This window comes from Garra rufa, chromosome 4 (assembly GCF_049309525.1).
Source record: "Garra rufa chromosome 4, GarRuf1.0, whole genome shotgun sequence".
Lineage (NCBI taxonomy): Eukaryota > Metazoa > Chordata > Actinopteri > Cypriniformes > Cyprinidae > Garra > Garra rufa.
Window position 1 is genome coordinate 45,644,277 of NC_133364.1, and position 10,510 is coordinate 45,654,786.

Here is a 10,510-nt window from a genome sequence, read left to right on the forward strand (position 1 = left end):
AATATTACCTTTTTATTTTTGATCAAACAAATGCAAGCATGCATTTAGCACAAGAGACTTATTTAAAATGATAAAAATTGTAATCTCCTAGATTGGTACTGTGTTCGCAAAGTATTACGTTTTAAGGCACAAACTTGGTTTGAACAATCAGGTATATTTGCAGTGTTGTTTTTTGTGCACTGGTTTAGCAAAGTATCAGTGTATTCTGCTTTTAATGGTGCTTAGTGTCTTTATAGAGAAGTAACACACGGAAAGGGGCCATGAAATGCATTTAGCTGTAGATAAAAATAATAGAGGTTGTAACGCAGATAGATTATTACTATTAACGACCGTGAGCGCTTGTGGTGTGTTTCGACGTGCTGCTCATTTTATCTGATATAAATGATAAAACTGTGCCTCCATTGTCTCGGGGTCTGGTTGAAACCAAGCCCTAATCTGCCACTTGAATGGCTTGATAAAGTGAACGTTACTGTTTATATAATCTGCTCTACTTAGAGTTGAGTAACACTGAAATCAACAGCATATAAAAGACTAAATCTATCAAGATGTCAGCAGATAGTTAATAAACATTCAAAAACAGCATTACTTCACTTATAAAACCAGTTTATTCTCTTCGTATGGCTACAAAAGTTCTTGAAATATGAATACATCACGGCAGTCCTGATATAAATTACAGGAGCAGAGGTAACTCAGTCCTTCAGTCATGTAGATTTACTGAACCTTCCTGATGAAAAGTTACTGATGTTGCTTTCCATTGAAGAGTACATTATGAAATCAAATGTACCTACAGCAACAGAGATGGCATGGCTTGGGCTTAAGACAAACATGACAGACAAACTGACAGGAAGAAAGAGCTCAGGTGAGAAAACAAAACACTCTGTTGTCATCTGTAAGTATCCGGCTTTTATTACATTTCCCATGTTCACACTTAATGGGACCCCAGTTATTACTCCACACCTCCATATTTTATTTCCTATTTGACTGCAACTTTGAATCATTGCTTACATACCATTTTCATTTTATCACTATTCCTCTGCTCTTTACTATTACATATTATCACCATTCTTTCATCTTCAAGAACTTTTTTACACTTGTTCTCATCTGCTTGTTTCAACTCATTTATTAATGCAATTACCCCTCTGTAAATTGCACTACAATTTTTAATTCCTCCCGTTCTCAATTTATTGATTTACTTTCACTATCACCAGCACTGCCTACTAACGGTGCGTTCACACTACAGTGTCAAATTTGCGCTCAGTGCCGCTGGCAACTCTACAACTTCACTGCTTCGGGGAGTGTCAAATTTAGAGCAGAGCACGCCTATGGAAAAACAATGTTTACAGCCTGTTTGCATTTCATTTGTCTTTTTTAACGGTGGTTCGCAAACTAAACTGTAGCGTATACTAACAACATGCAAAGTACATTTACTTTTGCGTGACTTTTTCAATAATATGTGATTTCAGCTCAGTTATCCACCAGTTTCGGAAACACGCGTCATAGTCTTTCCTTGCCTACTTCTCACAGCGATTGGTTGTCGCCCAGCGTTTTGCGCTCGAGATTTGCATAAAGTTGAGGAATGTCCAACCTTTTGACGCTCTCAATGCCTTCTTCGCGCCGCTTCCAATCCCAAAATGCACTCATTTTCTCTTGACTTCTGAAAAATCCCATGCATTTAACCTCCCATTGACAAAATGGGGAGAGAAGTGGTCAAAAGAAACTGTGAGCCAATCAACCAAAACACATTTTGTTGCTCAGATATTTTGAAACTTATCAGAGGTGCTTCTGTAAACCTCAAGATTGTCTTGTTCCTGCAAGTCTTTCCACAGTGATGGTACAGCAAAGACTTCTCTCTGGTGTTATTACATGCCTGTCACACTGATGACATCAAAATACAGATCTCTCATGTGTGAAACCTCATGTGGTATTGAAGTGCTGCTATATTTCTGAAACTCTTTCCGCAGTGATCACATATAAATGACTTCTCTCCAGAGTGAACTCTCATGTGTCTGTTAAGGATTCCTTTTTGGTTGAAACTTCTTCCACATTGCTGGCAGGTGAAAGGCTTCTCTCCAGTGTGAACTCTTATGTGGTTTTCAAGGCTTTGTCTATGATTAAACCTCTTTCCACACTGATCACACGTGTAAGACTGATCTTCATTGTGAATTCTCATGTGTCTGGTAAAGCTTTTTTTTTTAGTAAAACTTCTTCCACACTGTTGGCAGGTGCAGGGCTTCTCTCTAGTGTGAACTTTTGTGTGTCTGTTAAGGTTTCCTTTATGGCTGAAACTTCTTCCACATTGCCGGCAGGTGAAAGGCTTTTCTCCAGTGTGAACTCTTAAGTGTTCTTCCAATCGTCGTTTATAATTAAACTTCTTTCCGCACTGAGGGCATGTGTAAGTGTGCTTAGTGTGAATTATCCTATGGTCTTCAAAGAGTTGTTTTTGATGGAAACTCTGTCCACACTCAGGGCATGTGAAGGGATTCTCTCCAACGTGACTCTTAACATGTGTTTTAAGATTTTTTTTATAACCAAAATACTTTCCACACTGTTGACAGATGAAAAAAATTCCGGTCTCTTTGGTCCTTTTTCTTAAGAGAGGGTTTTCAGTCAGTGAACATCTAAAAGATTTTTCTTCATTTATGAAATCATGATCTTTCTCTTCCATTTCATTCAGTACATCACTCTCCTCTTTCAGTGCCCTCAGGTCTAAGGTGAAAAAAGTAAAATAATAGTTAACAGTTTAATGACAAAAAACAACAGACATCAACACATTCAAACATGTAAAGTGTTTCAACTAACATACAACTACATCCTATATCCACTAAGCAACTGCAAGAGGTGTTGAGTCCCTCTGCACTGTTTCCCTTTTAGCCAAAGCAACAGATGGAGCTCACAATCAAGAAATCACAGTTATATGAGTTAATATGAAAAGTATGACAAAAGCACATGGAGGACATAAAACTGAAAACAAATAAATACTTGATTTTAATCATATATTATTTAAGTTCTTCATCAAGCAGTCTTTAGCATTGTGTGTAATACAAATCTGCCTTGACCATAATTCCCATCGGGTCGCAATCGTACGTTAATTCAGACGTTAATTTGCTGGTGTGTGAAAATGAGTTTTGCCATTAAAATTGTTTTAAATGTCTGAAATGTCGATGGTAGTTGATAGCTTGATATGAAAATGTTGGAAATAAACAGCGGTGCTGACGTCTCGGATAAACTCCAGTATTGTTCATTTAGCCCCACTTGGCCCAAGATATTTAATAATAATTCATATGTGAGGTTGATGAATGATAGGCAAATGTTTTTATTTCCTGCCCGATATACCGTTATTAGGCCTACCTCAAGGACCAGCTGTTAATAATCTGTTCAATAATGACATGGACCATTTTTACTGTGACTGACTAAATAAAAAAATTTTAGTCGACTAATCCTCTTCTCGACGACTAACATTCAGTAAACTATTAAGGGGGCAGCACTAGTCGAGTGAAAGTGATGGCTGTCAACGGACTTTATTTTGCATATTTCATAATTACATCAGACTAAGTTAGACCACATGCAAAAATTTTATTTAACCATTTCATTTGAAAAATGTTACTCAATCCTAGCAGTGCACCTTAACATTTACATATTAAATGAGACACAAGTTTACAAATGCTTTTTTTAAATCAGAGCTGAACTTTAAGGAAAAAATGAAGCTGAAATTCTTTAAAAAAAGAAAGCTGCAGGAGGACAAACAGAGCAGAAAAACACCTGCCAAAGACAAATGAATTGAGAAAATGTAGAGGACGGTTCATAGGATAGTCCAGCTTTGAGAATGAAAACCAACCTGTTTGTTCTTCAGTATCTTCGTGTTTGACTCTGAAATTTTCCTCAATCTTTAAGTCTTCACTCTCCTCTTTAATAAATGCCATCTTGATAATAGTGTCACGTGGATCTCAGTTGCTTCAGCAGGAGTTTTTTTTTTCTGTTTGGAAACGTTGCCCTGTTTAAGATGAGAGTAATTAACAGAACAAAGAAAAAAAAAAAAATCTCTGTGTGCATCTCAATCAGCTCTAGTTCAGTCAGTGCACTAGTAATGGAATCAGAGTAATAGTTAATGGACTTAAATGATATGATTTAACAAACACTCAAACCTTTTAACTTTTCCATTTTGATTAACATTTTATGATTAGTAAATTACATTTAATCGATTACACACTTTAAAAATTGCTATTGTATTTTAAGGTTGTCATTACAACAACAAAAACATTTGCAGTTGTTTGTCAAAGTTGTCATTACTCATGTTTGAGTTTGTTCTCGTTTTATTTACATTGTTTTGAGCAGCAGGTCTCTCAGCGAGCGGCGATTCGAAACAGTGAATCATTTTGTGAATCAACCGATTCAATTGACTCGGAGTTTGTAATTCGTGTTTCTGATCTGAATCACTAAACAGAGAGAGAAATCAGACTGATCTGTGGATGAGCTTTACTCTCTCAAAATAACGTTCATTATTAGATCAAATATTACAATATTACACGCAATAATTGTAAAGTTTAAATCGCCTGTAAACTATATAAAATAGACTGAACGCGCATGAATTTAAACACTTTAAATGATTTAAATGAAGACTACAAACCTTTCTTCAACCGAAAGCATTCACTGATGCAGGAGCGCGCCGCAGCCTTATGACGTCACATCACCAGAGCAAAAATAAAAGTCCTGTTCACGCGCTTCTGTCTCTACAATCCAAAGAGTGCGTACATATTTACAGTGAAACACATTTGAACTATAAAAACTTATGAGTTTTTTTTTTCTTGGTGAAATACACATTAAAATATATATAAAGAATGAAATGATAAAAATATTATTTTACAAAAATTTACTAATTGTGATATTTATATTTACAATTTTAATTAATTATTTATGAATTATTTTATTTTTCCAAAATGTATTCATTTATGTATTTCTGACAATGTTCATGTACACAATTGTTTCTTTCCATGTTCATTTAATATTTAGTTAATATCATATTTATTTTTGCATGATGTTTACATTTATTTACTTATTTACTAAGACATTTATTTATTTAGACCTTTCTTTGTCAGCAAGGGAGAAGCTCGAGGCCACAGTGTGACCCACCAAAAATGTTTTGTTTTTGCTTTGTTTGTACCAAAAAGGAAAAAGATAAAGATAAAGATAAATGACTGAAAATGTAAAGCATGTGAATGTTATGCTAAACACACTTCCGAAGAGGATTCCAGGATTTTTTTTACCACTTCCAAAACAACCCCCTTTCAAAAATGTGGGGGCATCTGAATCCTCAAACATGCATTTAACATGATATGAAACTTATCCTGATATATATATATATATAAACATTTATGTTTTCATTCATCCCCCCCCCCCCCCCCCAATGAAGGGGATTTTGTCAATCGAAAGGGGGTTCACAGTATAAATTTGCAGGTGAGTAATACTAATGTTTTAGATGGTAATATATAATAAAAGGAGTGTGTTCACATAAAATTAAATCTCTTAGATGGTGTGTAACTTTATGTGCCATATCACAAATGTGGAAGCTAAATGGCCCGGATCAGTGCATGACTCAAGAATTTTCAGAGAGTCAGGGTTATGCACATTATTTGAACTTGGTAAGAAAGAGACTTATTTTGATAATATTTCATACTTATTTTGGGCCTAACATAACAGCATTTCTCCATTACACAGGGGCCTACGATGGGATTCTCCTTGGAGACAGGGGTTATGCATGCAGGCAGTACTTCATGACACCATTCCCTGACCCCAACCCTGGGTCACAAACCCGCTATAATGCAGCTCAAGCCAGGACAAGGGCATGCATTGAAATGACCTTTGGGCAACTAAAGGGAAGATTTCAGTATCTGAAAAGTCTGAGAGTTGCACCTGACAGGGCATGTGACATTATTGTTGCATGTGCCGTACTGCACAACATTGCCACCATCAGTAAGTAGAGGACTCCTGTGGTGGAGGTGCAGCCTGATGAAGACCTCCAGCCAGTGCACTTGAACCAACCTAGTGGCAGAGCTGCACGGGACAGAATTGTGCAACACCATTTCGAATATTTAAAACATGCCAAACATTGTTTTCATTTAAATTTATTTGTGCATCTTTTTTTTTTTTTTTTCAAAAAAAAAAAAAAAAAGCCAGTCATCATTTGCCTGGAAAAAAAAAAAATTATATATATCACGCAAAGTCATCAATTGTGCTCTATATGAAAGTTTTATTTAATTAAGTTATTATTTTAATTAAGGCAACAACCAAATATTTTATAGTGTACAAATACAATTAAGATCATTTACCAGATATGAAGGTGCTGCTGCTACTGCACCCCGGCTGCTGGTCTAAGGAGGAGCTGAGACCAGCCCCCAGGGATGCCCTCAACAATGGGTCTGGTGGCATTCAACCCTAGGGCCAGCTCCTCTGCCGGGTGTGAAGAGGGGGTGCGGGACCACCACCTCTCTTCTTTTTTTTTTTGCTCTGCCCTTTTCTTGGTTACTGTTATAAACAAACAAACAGATTATTTCAGTCTCTTTTCAAGAGACTAAAAGCAATAAAAGGGATAAATATTACCATCCTGTAGAATATTCTTATATTTCACTTTTACTTGTTCCCATGTTCTAGTGGGTCCTGTTGTGGCTCTAATGTTAAAGAGGATATAATATAATATAATATAATATACAATTACTTACTAGTTTAATTTGTCAGCAACTATTGTTCTGCCAGCCCTCTCTCCTTGCTTTTGCAGCCTTTGTAGTGTTCCCTTGCATTTTAATTAAACTCTGAAACTCCTGAAATCACTCAATCAAGAGTTCTTGCTCTGCTGCCGCAAAATATTGAGCGCGCTCCTTCGTCATGTTCGCCGACCAATCAAAGAGTTTCCGATCAATGTTTCTACTATCGATACGTAGCCCCTTTTAAACCACCCAGTGATCTCTAATGACTTCATCCAGCTATACTAATCATCAACAACAGGTGCGTTCGGAGAACCAGGATAGCGAGCTCATAGTTAGCGCGATGATTTGATCTTGGATGTAGTAAGCGAGGTACGAAGAATGGACCCCAGGTATAGAACACTTCTGTTTATCCTTGTAGAAGTATCCTTGGCAGAAATTACTGCTTGTGAGACATACACCTCTCGTCTCCATCAGATGTCAACATTTTCACCGCAGCTCTCTACAAGACCTATTTTTTGTTTAATCCAATATGTGGCCATATGTCACAAATATTTTACAGCAGCAACACTGTTTTGTGTGCTCTGGCGCTAAAGTTAGCATGCAATTTCCGCTTATATACAGAAAATACATAGCGTTAATATGCACATCAGCAACTTACCAGGAACACTAACAATCTCAGACACCTTGATCCTTTTCCCAAGATGCAGTTCTGAGTTTTCTCCAACAATGTCTAATGAGTTTGGAGAACACCTGACAAGAGATCAGAGGCCATTCCTTCAAATAGAATCTCTCTAGATTCTCCAGAATCTCTCTTTCCAGCTTCATGTCGGTGCTTCTTCTCTTCAGTTTCTATGTAAGGGATAATGTACAGGCAGCCGGTAGTTATCGCAGAAATAAGCCCCGACAGTGTGATCAGGACTTGTATCACACTGAAGGGGCTTAGTTCGCGATAACTACAGGCTGCCTGTACATTATCCCGCTTATTACACGGCTACTTGCCACATAAAGAAAAAAACTGGACATGAATATGAATTTGAAACCTTTTATTGGCATATTTGTTTTAAATTAACATTTTTATCCTTCCGCGAAACGATATAGTACCACGTGACAAACATTCAAACTATGTACGTTAGTAAGACATTTTAAATAGATTAATGTCGAAATTTTCCATTGTTAATTGTGGTTGTCCAGTGTTTGTCACAAGATAGCGCCAAACGGTAATCTTTGTTGGCACGGAGGGATTTTAAACATACAAGTAGTACCGGCTATGCGTTATTACTTTGGAGCGGTGATTATTTGAAAAGAACGAACCTGCAAATGTCTCAACTGACCAATCAGAATCAAGCATTCCAAAGAGCCGTGTAATAAACAGGGTTCAGGTCAGGGAACTGGGACGGCCATGGTAGAAGCTTCATTCTGTGCTCAGTCACACATTTTTGTGTTGATTTTGATGTTTGTTTTGGATCATCGTCCTGCTGGAAGATGCAACCATGGCCCATTATAAGATTTCCAAAAGAGACAAAAAAGAGAAAATTAGGTCCACAACATTAAAGACCCAGTAGTATTTTTAACCGTGGGCATCGGGTACTTTTTTATCCCCGTCTGCACCAAGACCATCTGGAGGGTTAGCTGCCAAAAAGCTAATTTTTAGTTTCATCTGACCATAGAAGCCAGTCCTGTTTGAAGTTCCAATCATGTCTGACAATTGAATATGCTGGAGTTTTTGGATGAGCCAGGTTGATTTTTTCTCTTGAACAACATGTGGTGATGTAGGCTGTTTGATCATTTTATTTAGGCTTTCTGACCCCAAGACTTAACAACTCTGAGTCTCAGAGTTCCATTGTTTTACTGCAATTCTTGTTGGAGAGTCTTTGGCCACTCGAACTCTCCTCCTTATTGTGCATTAGCATGAAATAGACACACATCCTTTTGTAGGCAGATTTGTAACATCTTTAGTTGGTTGGAACTTCTTAATTATTGCCCTGATGGTGGGAATGGGGATTTTCAATGCTTTCGCTCTTTTCTTACAGCCACATTCTATTTTGTGAAGCTCAACAAACCTGTTCTGCACATCAGAACTACATTCTTTGGTTTTACTTGTTGTGATGGATGATTAAGATAATTTGGCTTTTGTGTTCCTCATATTTACAGTCCTGTGGAACAGAAACTCATGACTGGACAATTTTACACCCATTTTCCATTGTTTTACTTCAATGAAAGGTCACCTTTGCTCATATTTATTAAGGGTGCCAATATTAGTGGAGGGCACTGTATATATTTCAACAAAACCAGATAAAACATCTAATTTATCAAAGCTAACACAGTGTAAAAATTTAAAAGATTGGATGACCATAAATTTTTTTCAATTAAATTCAGATAAAACAGAGTTATTACTTATTAGACCAAAAACTGCACAGAATCTCTAGAATCACAATTTGCAACTATACGGTTACAGCAGCCTGAAGCTTGTGAATCAAGACTATGCAGACATGGTACATCATTCTGCCACAGATACCAATAGCTTGCTGCACCCCACAACCAAGCTGCATAAATCCTGCCATGTGAAGTACCTAGCAAAATGTCTTAATACCAGTTCTTCATTGAACCCATGCCAGGAAAAACTACTGGAGACTCAGCAAATGTGGCTCCCTTTAACAGAGGGGGGTGAGGCAGCTAATGTTCCTGTGGTCACCGTGAAGCTGGCTATTGTGAACCCACTTTTTTAAAAATTGTATTTTTTTTTTTTTTTTTTCAAACCTTGCTTGTTGTTAGAGAAAGAGGAATTACTACCGATCTCAGAGCCCTTTCCTGGACATGATTTTACCATAGTCATGGTAAAATCATGTTAGCGACTTGCTAGTCATGCTAAAAATCATGTTAGCGACTTGCTAGTCTTGCTTAAATAATGCTAGCGACTTGCTAGTCTTGATAAAATCATGCTAGCGACTTGCTAGTCATGCTAGAATCATGTTAGCGACTTTGCTAGTCATGCTAAAATAATGCTAAAATCATGCTAGCGACTTGCTAGTCGTGCTAAAATCATGCTAGCGACTTGCTAGTCATGCTAAAAATCATGTTAGCGACTTGCTAGTCTTGCTTAAATAATGCTAGCGACTTGCTAGTCTTGCTAAAATCATGCTAGCGACTTGATAGTCATGCTAATATAATGCTAGTGACTTGCTAGTCATGCTAAAATCATGCTAGCGACTTTGCTAGTCATGCTAAAATAATGCTAAAATCATGCTAGCGACTTGCTAGTCGTGCTAAAATCATGCTAGCGACTTGATAGTTATGCTAAAATCATGCTAGCGACTTGTTAGTCATGCTAAAAATCATGTTAACGACTTGCAAGTCTTGCTTAAATAATGCTAGCAACCGCATAGCAACCACATAGCAACACCTTAGCAACCACCCTGGGTACCTTAGCAACAGCATAGCAACACCTTAGCATCTATTCACATTCAAACTATTTATATCTTCTAACTGTTTATATCTATAAATCTATCTATTTTCAAACTATTTATATCTATCTAGCCTATCTATCTTCAAACTTTATTAATCAAACTAAAACTATTTCAAACTGAAAACCTTTAAACTTTCTTTAAACTAAAAGCTTTTAAAACAACTTAAAACTTATTGGCTAAGCTTTCTCAAGCCAACTTAAGTTTGCTAACAAACTTTTTATCTAGTTATCTTTAAGAGTTAACTAGTGAAGTGATGTTTCATTAAAGTAGTTCACATTCAGAACAAAAAATTACGGATAATGCACTCACCCTCTTGTCATCCAAAATGTTCATGTCTTTCTTTGTTCA

The 10,510-nt window shown here is 36.9% G+C and overlaps 1 protein-coding gene across 1 annotated transcript; it reads right to left on the bottom strand.

Annotated features, from left to right (window-relative positions):
- Window positions 1-718: 718 nt before the first annotated feature.
- On the bottom strand, window positions 719-3,953 carry LOC141334090 (uncharacterized). The gene is made up of 2 exons (XM_073839235.1): window positions 3,836-3,953; window positions 719-2,706 (listed from the first exon to the last, which is right to left on the bottom strand). The coding sequence occupies exons 1-2, from the start codon at window positions 3,918-3,920 to the stop codon at window positions 1,901-1,903; spliced, it is 891 nt and encodes a 296-aa protein (XP_073695336.1). The 5' UTR covers window positions 3,921-3,953; the 3' UTR covers window positions 719-1,900.
- Between the last annotated feature and the right edge of the window lie 6,557 nt (window positions 3,954-10,510).

Excerpts from the sequence above, each read along its gene's own strand:
- LOC141334090 (XM_073839235.1), bottom strand. The coding sequence starts at position 3,920 with ATGGCATTTATTAAAGAGGAGAGTGAAGACTTAAAGATTGAGGAAAAT. Across the intron at positions 2,707-3,835 it reads AGATACTGAAGAACAAACAG|ACCTGAGGGCACTGAAAGAG; the intron begins GTTGGTTTTCAT and ends TTTTCACCTTAG.